Source organism: Megascapheus bottae, chromosome X (genome assembly GCF_031878675.1).
Source record: "Megascapheus bottae isolate mThoBot1 chromosome X, mThoBot2.hap1, whole genome shotgun sequence".
NCBI classification, from domain to species: domain Eukaryota; kingdom Metazoa; phylum Chordata; class Mammalia; order Rodentia; family Geomyidae; genus Megascapheus; species Megascapheus bottae.
The window spans coordinates 34,565,200-34,579,234 of NC_143547.1; the positions used below are offsets into that span (position 1 = coordinate 34,565,200).

Genomic DNA, 14,035 nt, shown 5'->3' on the forward strand with positions numbered 1-14,035 from the left:
CATAATAAAATCAATTTGTAAAAGTGAACAAGAGTATGCCTTTTTTAAATGACTGCCTCATCTTTGATTACAATGCTGTTATGTTTCTGATAGCCAGGCATCTATCGCCTCTCTGATTTCCTTTGTTCTGTCACGTTTTGTTTTCAGGAGAGAAGCCTTATAAATGCACCTGGGATGGCTGCTCCTGGAAGTTCGCTCGCTCCGATGAGCTCACCCGTCATTTCCGCAAGCACACGGGCATCAAGCCGTTTCGGTGCACAGACTGCAACCGCAGCTTTTCTCGTTCCGACCACTTGTCTCTGCACCGTCGGCGCCATGACACCATGTGAGCGCCCACAGGCCACGCAAGAGGAGCTACGCTGGTCTCCTGTGTGGGTGCTGAGATCGTGACCAGTTTGTCCTCTTTGACCTCTACTTGCCTCGGGGATGGGGTTGGAGCAGCCTACTGAGCCAGGTTGAGGAGACTGAAAAGCAGTCTGGTCTCCCATGGGGCTGGCTCTTCATATTCCACCTTCACCTCTCCATTGTCCAGACTTCAGTTTTTTTCAACCTCCGCATGGGTTGAATTCCAGTGCGGCACCCATGGCTGCCCCTTCCCCAGACCCTCTATTCTGATATAGACATTTTTCCTACAACAACAAAACAGGAATCAAACTCAAGGCTGTGAACAAACATACGCTGCTTCCCCTCCCCTCCCTAATTTTCTCGTTTTCTAGAACTTTTATCCATATATATCTATATTTTTAATCAGTACTTAAGGCAGTTGGTAGTATCCTAAAATGACTTTTTTCCCCATGTTCCTACATGGAGGGAGCATAACAATGCAGTTGAATGGTAAAATTGACAAGAGAATTGGGTCCTAAATGTAGGGCATGTTCTTAGTGAATAAGCAGAGTCTTATACCAAACGGAAAGGTTTTATAGATTCAATCCTGTTTTCTTCCAATTTGGTTTTCAGACATTGTTGGTTTCTTTTTTGTAAGTCCATCAAAGAGGATGAAGGGACCTTCTTGTCTTTCTCCTCCTGCTCTCTTAGGATTAAAAATTTTGTGGCACAATTACATCTTCTTAGGTTACATTTGGACAAATATTCAAAGCACACAAAGATCAGTAGGGAGAAAAAGTGTTCTAGGAAAATTAATTGGGCACTGACAGGAACAAGTAGACCTGGGTAGGGGAGGGAGAGGGCCACCCTGAGAACAAATAGGATGACTTTCATTTGGATAGGCTATCAAAAGTGCTGGCAATTACAAACCTCATTTCAAATGGCAGCCTGTTGAGGCGGTAATTTCAGGAGCTGCACTGTACTGTTCCTTTGTTTTGTTTACATGAAGCAATGATTTAGTATCTTTACATGATGAGAAATACACACTGAGGTCATGTTACCCAGAGATAAGGGGTTAAAAGAAAGGACTTTTATTTATGCCATAGCATTATTGGCACTCACTAGTATATTTTGAATGAGTTATAAAAGGCTTTTTAGTGAGAAGTAACAGAGAAAAAGCAACTTGGTGTTTTACAACTGTTAGGAACACCTAAGCCATTTCGTTTTATCTGTTACAGCAGGTTGCATAAGATACACATTTGGTTGCCCAATCAGATTGTTTCATAATTTTCTCTGGGGGGACATAAGCCCCTATGTTCTTGGCCCTAGACCTCAGATCTACCTCCACATGGCATATTTCCTCTCCTAGGGTAAGAGGAGGGGGCTTTGTGTCAATTGGATTAACTTCAGCCTCTCTCCTAAATGTTGTTTTGATATTGAACGCCTTTTCCTTGGCATACATTCAACCAATCTCTGCTTAAATACTTTAGGTTACTACCTCCTGAAACTATCCATTCGGACTAAATCATAGTATTCTAGCATCAAAAAGGGATCCTATTCGCTGTCTAGTCCTACCCGTCCCTCATATTATACAGATGAGACAAATACGGGTCGGATTCTTTCTCCAGATGTTTCCTTGAGGCCTTATAGTCCTGTACACTCCTTCTCCCAGGGATCACATTATTAAACCAAATTAAAGAAAAACTTATGTAATTGGTTGCAATATTTGTCCAATTTTATGTGATACTTCAACAAACTCGGAACCACTCAAAAGTCATGTACAGTTGATGGCATAATAAGCCAAGCGGTTATTGACATATAATGTTAGACACATGGTTTCACATTTGTATAATATCTAGATTTTCTTTACCTCATTTCAATTTGCAGTGTTTTTCCATACCATCAATTCTCCATAAGTTTAAAGATTTCTTGTACTTTTCAAAAGGACATGTAGGTTTTTACTGTTGTGATTTTTATTTTGATATGGGCTTTTACCTGACTTTTAGTGTACAAGTTCCAAACTATATACTAATTTCTTAATGCTCTAGCTAATATCTAGGGCCAGTTTATTCATTGGAAATATCTATAGAATTAATGATACCGATTGGTAAATGTGGATTACTCTCACACATAGACTTAAGCTTATAATTCTGTAGTTAATACAGTATTTCACAGTAGAGCCAGGGGCTAACCCATTTCTCTACAGTTTGGATCCTGACTCCTTTCCCAGAGTGTAGAACTGACATGTGCCCCTCAGACCTCAGGAACATTTGCATTGGGTCATATGATCCATTTTATAAATAAAGACTATCAGCTATTGTACTAATTAGAATAATCAAATCAGGATTCCAAAATTGGTTTTCCTGATGCACCTGAGCCTTTATTAAAAAAAAAAACTTTCTGCAAATTAGTGATTTTGCAAGTGCTTTCTGTCTTGAGTTAAGAAGCAATCAATTCTAATCCTATTCTCATTGCCCCTTTTCTTGCAAAAAATGGTTTTGAAACATTTATAATTATTTATGTATACCTTAAGAAATGTGACAAGATCCACTAAGGGACTTTTATAGAGTACATGGATTCAGATGCAGTACAGTAAAGAATACTGCAATAAAAGCACATAAACCTTTGCTAGATAGCGAGGTGGAAAGGAACTATGGTTTTTCTCTCTCCTGGTTAGCATTTGGAGTTTAGTTGACTTCGATGTGCATACACCAGCAAAGCATTGTTAGTGCAAGAGTTGCCTAGGACATGGAAATGACCTTATTTGATATAAGAATTGATAATAATCTAGGAATTGATTGCAAAGGAATTCCTCTATCTGGAAATGATTGACATTTGAGCATAACTATTCTTGACAATGATTGTAAAATTAAAAAAAAACAACTAAGAGGACTATGACATGGTTGGATAGATTAGGTGGAGTGTGCTGTGGAGAAGAGTTCTGATAGGAACTTCTTATATTACTTTTGTTTAAAAAAAGTATTGAAACAGGGTCTCACTATATAGCCCAGGCTGTCCTCAAATTTCCAATCAACCAACCCTCGGCCTCCCAAGTACTGTGATGACAGGTGTGTACTATCACAGCGGGCTCGGAACTTATCTTTGGAGATAGCTTCAATTTTGGAACATTATCCAATTTACAGAAAAAATTGTGAAGATAGTACACATCTAAATTTCTGTTATTAACTCTACATCTAGTTTCCTCTGTTTTTAACCTTTTTTCCATAAATAAGGTAATTTGTTCCAATTACAGAAATGGTATCAGTACTTTCTTGTTAACTGTGGTCAGTACATTATTCATATTTCCTTAGTTTTTACCCACTGTCCTTTTTTGTTTCAATATCTCATTTGGGAATACCATATTACGTTAAGAATCATATTTCCTTTGGCTCCTCTTGGTTGTGACATTTTGTTAGATTTGCATTTAATGACCTTGGGAGTTTTGACAAGTATATACTTAGGATTTATTCTATTTTTTCATAAAGAGAGTGGAATAATGTTGTTTGTGGGGGGGGAAGACTACTTTTAATCACATAATATTTCCATGACTTCCTCTTCTTCTTGATGTTAACTTTGGTTAACTGGCTGTGAGACTGTTTATCCTATTTCTCCCATGTAATCTTTTCCCTCCCATCCATCTCTGTACTGTTTGCAAGGAAATTACCATAATCTTCACTTATGGTGTGGTGAGTTTTATACCGCATCCTTGAAAAAATCTGTATGAATGATCTGGAATGCTTCTGCATGGGAGATTTGTCTCTTTTCCACATATTTATTTATGCATCCTTTTATTTATATCAGCATGGACTCATGGCTATTTATTTTACACTTTAGGTTATGTTCCATTGCTATTTTGTTTTGTTGCTCAAATTGTTCTGACTTTGGTCACTGGGAACTCTACTGAGTTGACTCCCAAAGTCCTTTGACATGTCCCATCATTATTTTTTTTAAGCCTGTCTTTCATTTTTGGCATTGCAGTTGTTCTAGGCTCCTCTTGTTTTTCTTTTTGTTTGAATTCTTTGGTGCATTCCTATAATCAGCCAGTTCTTCAGTGAGTCTTGGTTCCTTTCTCTGGAGAGGTGTATTTGAAATCAAGATCTGGGCACTAGGTATGCTTGTTGCTGCTGAGGTATTGTTGCTTCAAGGCCTCCTTATCTGTCAGAGTAAGGAAACGTGTGTATACCAACTTTGGTATATACACACTGCTATAAATATGTCTCTGTGTTAATCATCCATATCCTTATTAACTATACATGAGTTCATATTGATTTCTTTGTTCCTGATCCATTACTGCACACATCAGTCTAGTGGCTTCCCCGTACCTGTCTGTGTTATCTCCCATTCTAACAGTGAGAAACAAGGCTCCCATCTAATTTCTGCCATCTACTGACTTCATTGTTCAATTTCAGTATATATAAATATATGTAACAGTATCTTGTTAACCTGTATACACATGGGAAATAACTATCAACTACAACCTGGTGCTTATGAATATGATAGTAATGTTTCTTTCTTTAAAACAAAACCATTTGAACAGCTCTTTGAAGAAAAGTGCTCTACTGAATTCTGGATTTAGAGATGTCCGTGATCTCAATATTAAGAATCTGAGTCTATCCAGTATCTAAAATGGTTTCTCATATATAAACCAAATCATTGGCAATTTAAGCAACATTGAGTAAGCCAAGGGAACTAGTGATGTTTCATAGTGTGCTAATTCCTATTTGAGGTACTATGAAGAGATGGACATAAATGACACTGGGTGTGTCCAATTTAACGGAACACTTAGCACTATCTATTCTTCCCCCCACTGCTAAATATGGATGTCTGGCAACAAGAGTGGTGCCCTTAGTTACCTCTCTTCCATATTTTCCCCATTCTCTTACATGGTTGACCTTGGGCAAGTCAGATCACCTCTCTGTGCCTCTGTTAACCCATCTGCGAAATGGGGAATCCAAATATCTACCTCACAGGAGTGTTGTGAGGCTTCTTATTAATGGATGTTCTCAAAAATGATGAGTGATCTCTCAGTAAACAAGAAAGTATTATAATCATTACTATGATGATCATTATAGTACCTATATGTACCCTGTATTTACTCTACAAAAAGAATTAAGATAATTGAAGAGTGGCAATATTATTTCTTATTCTCATGTTCCCTACATTCTCTTTGTTACTAAATAGAATTATCTCTTCCAGACTTGAAACATATTAAGAAAGTAGAGAAAAAGAAAAAATAGGCAAACTCCACAGATTTTTTAAGTAAGGGAAAGTTTATTGGTAGGTGGAAGAAATGCTGTGAAAGTAGCAGAAACTCTCCATCTGGAGAGGGAACTAAAGAAGAGTCACAAGACTCCATAGTTTTAAAGTTCTATTTCCCCTTCTCATTCTACTTGGACTGCATTACATATCACCGTTTCAGAAGCACAAAGGCAATTTCTCAAAGCCCATTAGTCTTTAACCAGTTCATTTTCCCAAGTTTCTCCTCCTCTTATTGTACTTTAAACAGTAAAGGTAGGAGGAAAGTGGGGTGGGGTCGTTGGGTTGGGAGTGGACTGGAAGAGGAGGGAATGTATATCAGTGGCTGGGTATTTCTTTGTTTTTCAATCACTGGTATAACTTTTCATCTATCTCCCTTTCTAGTGGGTTAGAGGGCAAGGGAAGAGATCTTATTTTTGTTAAAAGTTGAAATTTCCTTTCCTTCCAGTAGATGTCCTCCTAGAGTCAGTTCAAGTAGCTGTGTTGAACATTATTACTATGTTGTATGCAGTGATGTTTTCCTTGGTATTCCTGAATAAAAAAAAAGGGTGAAGAGAGTTTCTAGTGGTGTTCATCTCGATTTTTTTGACAGGAGGGCACAGTGGAGAGCAGTACTAGAATCTGACTCTCTTTTTTTGTGTGTGTTGGGGAAAGGAGCCTGCAGTGAAAGGATGTATTGGATTTTTGTCATTGTTTAAAGAAATTATTAAACACTACATTCAGCTTTAGTCTCTAACACTCATGGCTGTGCCTCATTATTTTAGTGGATTAGAGTAGCACCATTGACTTGATTTTATACTATTTTTTTTTTGCTCCAGAGGTGTGGCTTTTGAACAATCATTACATATGAGACTGTCGTGCACCTGCAGATAGTCAACAATTGTATCTGTTAGTACGGCTACTTCAACTTTACTCTGTTCTAGCTCAGTGGGATTCTCCCATTGTGCCATACTGGCAAGGTGTGTGCTCAGGTACTAAGTAATCTTGTACTTTGTTTTCTTAATAAAAAAAATACTTTACGGGGGCCTTGAGTTTGGCCTAGTAGTAGAGTGCTTACCTAATGTGCACGAAGACTTGGGTTCACTTTCTCAGTACCACACACATAGAAAAAGCCAGAAATGGTGCTGTGGCTCAAGTGGTAGAGCGCTAGCCTTGAGGAAAGCCCAAGGACAGCATTCAAGCCCTGAGTTCAAGCCCCAGGACTGGCAATTTTTAAAAAATATAAATTTTAGAAACTATGGATACTATGTTCAGTTTGTCAATTGTGCTTCTTTTAACACTGCACAAACTTGCTGATTTTTCTTTCTCCCACTGGATGATATTGTCATGGAGTTCGTTTTACAGGACAGTAAAGGAAACCATGCTATCTTCAACACAATGATTACACTGTCTAAAATATGAAGTCATTCCCATTCTTGGTAATATATGCAACCATGTCTGTGAATGGGGACTGTATACTCCTTTTGTGTATTTCCTGTAAAGGATCCCACAAGAATTTGAAGGACTTAGACTCAGGTGGCTAGATTTCCCTGCTCAGTTATTTTTTCCCCTTAGGAAAGAGGGAGAGGAGGGTATGAGGACAGCTTTAAAATTCAAAGGCATCTCAATAAAATACGAATATTGCATGGAGGTGTAGGAAGATGTCTCATCTGAAACTTTGTCTTTCAGAACAAAAACCATGGAGAAAAGTAGAGAGACATTTCCTGAAGGAGATTTGAATCCAAGGGCTGAAAGGACAAATTGAAAAGTGGCTGTTCTGGGACTGTCAGAATGAGATTTTCCCCTATAAATAATAAAAACAAACTCAGAGTTTATGAACTTTTCCAGTAATATTAATTACTCATTTCTTTATTTCTCTGCTGGTTCTGAGGCCTGGACGCAGGGCCTGGGCACAGACCTGAGCTATTTTGCTCAAGGCTAGCTCCACTTCTAGCTTTTTGGTGATTAATTGGAGGTAAGAGTCTCACAGACTGTCTTGCTCAGGCTGGCTCGGAACTTCAACCCTCTTATCTCAGCCTCATGAATAGCTAAAATTACAAATGTGAGCCACCAGCACCCTGCTCTTTTCTTTTGTGAAAGAAAAAGTTGTGTGTGTGTGTGTGTGTGTGTGTGTGTGTGTGTGTGTGCTAATGCTGGTACCTGGGGCTTGAACACAGAACCTTGCACTCTCACTTGGCTTTTTCATTCAAGGATGATACTATCACTTCAAGCACAGCTCCACATCTGGCTATTTGAGGGAGATAAGGGTCTCATGTACTTTCCTGCCTAGGCTGATTTTGAACTGTAATCAGATGTCAGCCTCTAGAGTAGCTAGGAGTACAGGCATGATCCTCTGACATCCCATCTTGAATAAAATTTTTCACAATGGAATTGGGAGGCCATTAAGAAAGAAGGATTTCTGCCCAAGTCAAGCTATTGCCTAGGAAAGTGAACTTTGGTCTCTTTCATCCTTTGACCCTAGCTATCTGGAATTCCTGAAAAATTACATAGTGACAGTGACTCCAACTGCATAACAAGAGGTTATTAACCTCTTGTTTTATGGAAATTTCCATTTGGTGTGTACAGTTCATCCTTTTTTATTTTTAGTCATGTAGCCTACCTCTAGTCTTCTATATGTTGCAATTCCTACCTTCTTCAAAATAAAGTTCCCTTGGGCCGGGAGTTTGGCCTAGTGATAGAGTGCTTGCCTAGCATGCACAAAGACCCAGGTTCAATTCCTCGATATCACATATATAGAAAAACCCAGAAGTGATGCTGTGGCTCAAGTGGTAGAGCTCTAGCCTTGAGGAAAGACCAAGGATAGTGTTCAGGCCCTGAGTTCAAGCCCCAGGACTGGCAAAAAAAATCAGGGCCGTGAATTTAGCCTAGTGGAAGAGTGCTTGCCTAGCATGCATGAAGACCTGGGTTCAATTCCTCAGTACCACATACATAGAAAAAAGCCAGAAGTGGTGCTGAGGCTCAAGTGGTAGAGCTCTAGCCTTGAGAAAGTCCAAGGACAGTGCTCAGGCCCTGAGGTCAAGCCCTGGACTTGCCAAAAGTTTCATAAGTTGAAATTTCTAAGAGCTGAAATAAGTATGTTTTTGTGTATGTGTATGCTGGTCTTATGGTTTGAACTCCAGGCCTGAATGCTGTCCCTGAGCATTTTTGCTCAAGGTAAGCATTCTCCCACTTCAGCCAGAGCTCTACTTCCTCCTTTTTTGGTGGTTAATAGAAGACAAAAATTTCATGACTTTTCTACCTGGGCTGATTATGAACTGTGACCCTAAGATCTCAGTCTCCTGAGTAGCTAGGATTATAAGCATGTGCCACTGGCACCTGGCTCAAATAAAGATTTTATTTTATTTTTTTTTGATTTCTGAGTTTGGATTGATTCATATGATAGTCATCACGTTATATTAGGAGAATGATTCAAACCAACTCCTCCTTACCTCCAGTTCTGGCACAGGCAAGGGTAAAGGTATTATAGGAGCCCTTCTGTACTCCTTTTTCTGGCAGTTAACCTAGCTTACTAATACAAAAGGCTTTAGGTGGAAGTCCTGTCAGTTTCTGAGCCTCCATTTCCAACACTTCGTTGGATGCCCTTTGTTGCTAGTTGCCTAGTAAAGAAATCTCTCATTTGGGTGTTAAGGAGAATAGGGAGATATTACAAAATTTCTCCATGTGGAGCCGTACTGAAATTCTGAATAAGAGTGATCAAAACATATATGTACAGCCTAAAGGAAGAAAGGTAGCATAAACTTACCTGTATTCACAACTCCAAGTGAGAATAGGACATCCATTGCCCAGATGTTCACAAGTGTCCACTCAATATTCTTCACTCCATTCTCCTTCCTCTCCCAAGAGGTAGCCCCTGGGTCTATGTTCTGTGATTGTCATATCTTTCCTTTCTTAAAAAAATAAATCCTTCTGATTAATGAATGCAAACTTAAATGATATCTTACTTTTGCCTGGTTTTAAAATTTACTAAATGGATTCTTGTTGTATGTGCTCTTTTGTACCTTGATCCCCTAACCCAGAGTTATGTTTGTGACATTCATCCATGAAGGTATGTGTAACTGTACTACTTTTATTTCCATTGCTGAGATATCCCATTATATAAATAAATATATTTATCTCTTTGAATGTTGAATTGTGCTTTTATTATTGCAGACCAAGAGGTAACAACGGTTCGAAAAACAAAATTTTGGTGAATATATTTAAATACATCTTTGTACTCATGTGCAAGTATTTAAGGAAAATATCTTGTAGAATTATGGGTGAATAGGATATTTGGTTTTTTTTGTTTGTTTATTCTCCTTTGGACAGTGCTGAGGTTTTTAAAATTTTTTTGCCAGTCCTTGGGCTTGAACTTAGGGGCTACACACTGTATTTGGGATTTCTCAAGGGTAGAACTCTACCACTTGAGCTACAGCGCACCACTTCTGGCCTTTTCTGTGTATATGGTACTGAGGAACTGAACCCAGGTCTTCGTGGTGCTAGACAAGCACTCTACCACTAGGCTACACTCCCTGAGGTTTTAAACTCAGACCTTGAGCTTCTTAAGAAAGAGGTCTAGATGGACACCCGGTGGCTCAAACCTGTAATCTTAGCTAATCAGGCTGAGATCTGGGGATCGAGGTTCACCACCACCCCCTCTCCCCACACCCCCTCCACGCAGGAAAGTCTGTGAGATTCTTATCTCCAATCAACCACAAGAAAACTAGAAGTGGCGCTGTGGCTCACGTGGTAGAGCTCTAGCCTTGAGCTGAAGAGCTCAGAGACAGTGCCCAGGCCCAGAGTTTAAGCCCCATGACCGACAAATAGAGTTACTTGCCCTTATTGGTCTTCACCCAATGGCTGTTTGATATGGATCTACAACACCTGGCCCCTGGCTGGGAGTGTGGCCTGGTGGTAGAGTGCTTGCCTAGCATGCACAGAATCCTGCTTTGATTGTTCTATACTACATACACAGAAAAAGCCAAATGTGGAGGATCATGGTTCAAAGCCAGCCCAGGCACGAAAGTTCAGGAGACTCTTATCTCCAATTAATCACCAGTAAACCAGAAGTGGTACTGTGACTCAAGTGGTAGAGCCATAGCCTTGAGCTAAAGAGCTCAGGAACAGTGCCCAGGACAAGAGTTCAAGCCCATGACTAAAAACAAAACCAAAAACCAACCAATGGAGATCCAGAACTTACACAGACGTGTTTTAATAAGCCTCATGAATGTATTGCAGTTCTTTTCTTATGTCTTATAATATACCCCTAACTTCTCATATGTTTTGATCTTGATAGCATGTTCAAAATCCTTCCTATATTATTCTCTCAAATAGCCACAATTGTATTGAACAAATTCAGCTTTTGGGAGGTAAAATGGAAAAAAAAACAAGGGAGGGGGTTAATGATATTGGACAAAAAAATGTACTCAACTAGGAGGGGTCAGGGAGAGGGAAAGGGGGACAAAAACATGAGAAGGGGTATCAAGGTTAGAGAAGTAATGTACCCACTACCTGATGAATGTAACTGTAACCCCTCTATGCAGTACCCCGACAACAAAATACAATTTTTAAAAAGTACTCATCACCTTGCTTATGTAACTGTAACCCTTTTGACATCACCCTTACAATTAAATAAAATTAAAAAAATAAAAATTCAGCTCTTACTTCCATCTAGAACTAGATTATGCTGGGATCTTATAAAATCTTTCTCTGTGAAGAAATCTATTTTGTGTTAGCACTGTTTATTGAAATACCTAAAATTTTCTAGCAACCAGTACCATTTTTTGATGTTAAACACCATAAATCTTTATTTTGAGATCTCCATTTCTGTTCCAATACCAGATATATTATTACTTATAAGATCTTTGATATGGGCCAGGAGTATGGCCTAGTGGTAGAAAGATTGCCTAGCATGCACAAAGCCCTAAGTTCAATTTCTTGGTACCATATACACAGAAACAGGCAGAAGTAGTGCTATGGCTCAAATGGTAGAGCACTTGCTTTGAGGAAGCTCAAGGGCAGTGCTCAGCCTCTGAGTTCTAGGCTCAGGCTGACAAAAAAATGCTTTGATACCTAATAGAAAAATAATACCATGATCAAATATTTTCTTATTTAAATCACTGAGTTATATTTTATTTCCTAATATTGAACTAAATTTTCATTTAGAAGGAACTCACCTTCATTGTGATGTTTTAGCTTTCTGTAGACATTGTTACATTTTTTTTGTATCTTGCTATAAATTTATTTCCAATTTCCTATTTCGTTGATTTTCTTTTTGAAAATTTTCAGCAGTATTTACTCATTAATTAGTATTTTTATTGTAATTAATAGAAGGGTTACATTGTATTCGCCAGACAGAAGGTGCGTTACTTATCATTGAATTAGTATTTTGTTATTGGTACGACTGCAAATTATCACAAAGTTAGAAGTTTAATCAAAGGGCATTTATTCACTCGGCCTTACATTCTTTAGATTACAATTTGCTACAGGTCTCAATAAACTTAAAACAAAGTGTCATCAAGGTTGTGTTCCTTTCTGGAATTCTCCATGAAGAATCCATATCATGCCTTTTCTAGCTTCTACAGAATGCCCACACTTCTTTTTCCAAAAATAATTACTGTTATTGTAAAGTTGATGCACAGTTAATGTAAATCTGATAAAGAATCCATCTCTTTTGGACGTCTCCCTTTCCCTCACTCTGTCCCGATTTTCCCTCCCATCCCTGCCCACAAGTTATACAGTTCATTTTCAACATAGTTCCTAGCCCGTACCACTGCTGCATTTGATTACCCTTGATCCCAACATTTCTGTCCCCCCATTACCCTCCCAAAGACAGGTAAACAAACAAAAAGAAATGAAATAAAACAGTATCAAAGAAAAAATCTCTTATTTCCACTTTTGGAGTTTTTTTATTGTTATTACTGTTATTATTATTATTATTATTATTATTATTATTATTATTATTATTGTCTGTCCTGCAGCTTGAGCTCAAGGGCCTGAGCACTGTCCTTGGGCTTTCTCAAGTCTCTACCACTTGAGCCACAGCACTACTTCTGGCTTTTCTATGTTTGTGGTACTAAGGAATCAAATCTGCTAGGCAAAGACTCTACCACTAGGTCAAACTCTCGGGACTCCAGTGTAATTCTTTTTTCTTTTACCTTTCAGTATGTTTACTTGTCAATTTATAGGCACATTCTAGTTAACACCAATGAGGGAAACCATGTTTCTTTGGGTCTGGCATACTTCATTTAATATAATTTTTTCCAAGTCTTTCCATTTCCTTACGATATAATCTTTCTGATGGATACATAGAATTCCTTTGTGTATATATACCACATTTTCTTGATAGGTTTGTGTTGATTCCATATCTTGACTATGATAGACAATGCTGTAATTAATGGTTATGCTGATAGCTTTAGGGTGGGCTTGTTTGTGTTCTATTGGATAAATGTCCAGGAGTGGAATTGTACATTGCTAAATTTATTTCCGTTTATTTTGTGTCTTCCTTCTTTTCTTTCTTTCTTTCTTGCTTGCTTGCTTGCTTGCTTGCTTGCTTTCTTGCTTTCTTGCTTTCTTTCTTTCTTGTCAGTTTTGGGGCTTGAATTCAGTGCCTAGGAGCTGTCTCTGAGCTCTTCAACTCAAGGCTAAGGCCCCACCATTTTGAGCCCCAGAACCACTTGTGGTTTTCTGGTGGTTAATTCAAGATAAGAGTCTCAGATTTTCGTGCCTGGGCTGGCTTTGAATTGCAATCTTCAAATCTCAGCCTCTTGAGTAGCTAAAATTATAGGTGTGAACCATCAGTGCCCAGGTTGTTTTATTTTTTTTTAAACTACAGGTGTGTGTTGGGCGGGGGGGAGCAGGTTGTGGGGCTTGAACTCTGGGCCTGAAGGTTGTTCCTGAGCTTTTCAGCTCAAGGCTACTGCCCTACCCTTGGAGCCACAGCCCCACTTCTGGTTTTCTAGTAGTTAATTGGAGATAAGAGTCTCATAGATTTTAGTGCCTGGGCTGGTTTTTTGCTATGTATGTGGGGTACCGAGGAATTGAACTTGGATCTTCGTGCATGCTAGGCAAGCACTCTACCACTAGGCCAAACTCCCAGCCCCAGCAATAACCATTTTTGTCTCCTTAAACATTAGTCGCTTGTATATGTTGGGAATTCTGTATTCTTTTTTGGGGGGGAAGTCCATATATTCTTTTTTTCATATATTTTTATTGTAATTAATAGAAGGGTTACATGATATTTGCCAGATAGAAGGTGCATTAATTCACATACATTGATACCCTTTCACATGTCTTGGTCCCCATTTCCCTCCCCCCACCCCTACCCCTCATCTTGTTTTCCCCCCTTCCCTAGCCAATTTCAAATAACCAAATACAAATATATCCGATATGTCAGATAACAAAGTGAGATACTATAACAATATGAGATAACCAAGGGACAGCAAAAGAGATGAGAGATAACATAGTACATTAAGGACAA

General features: G+C 38.7%; 1 protein-coding gene across 3 annotated transcripts in view; it reads left to right on the forward strand.

Moving 5' to 3' along the window:
• The window catches only part of Klf8 (KLF transcription factor 8), a 197,221-nt gene extending 189,521 nt beyond the window's left edge, over positions 1-7,700 (forward strand). For all 3 annotated transcript variants that reach the window (XM_090327262.1, XM_090327260.1, XM_090327261.1), the window contains exon 6: positions 148-7,700. In XM_090327262.1, coding sequence (XP_090183388.1) covers positions 148-329 — 182 coding nt within the window. In that variant the 3' untranslated portion in view covers positions 330-7,700. The remainder of the gene's footprint in view (positions 1-147) is intronic.
• The last annotated feature ends 6,335 nt before the right edge of the window (positions 7,701-14,035 follow it).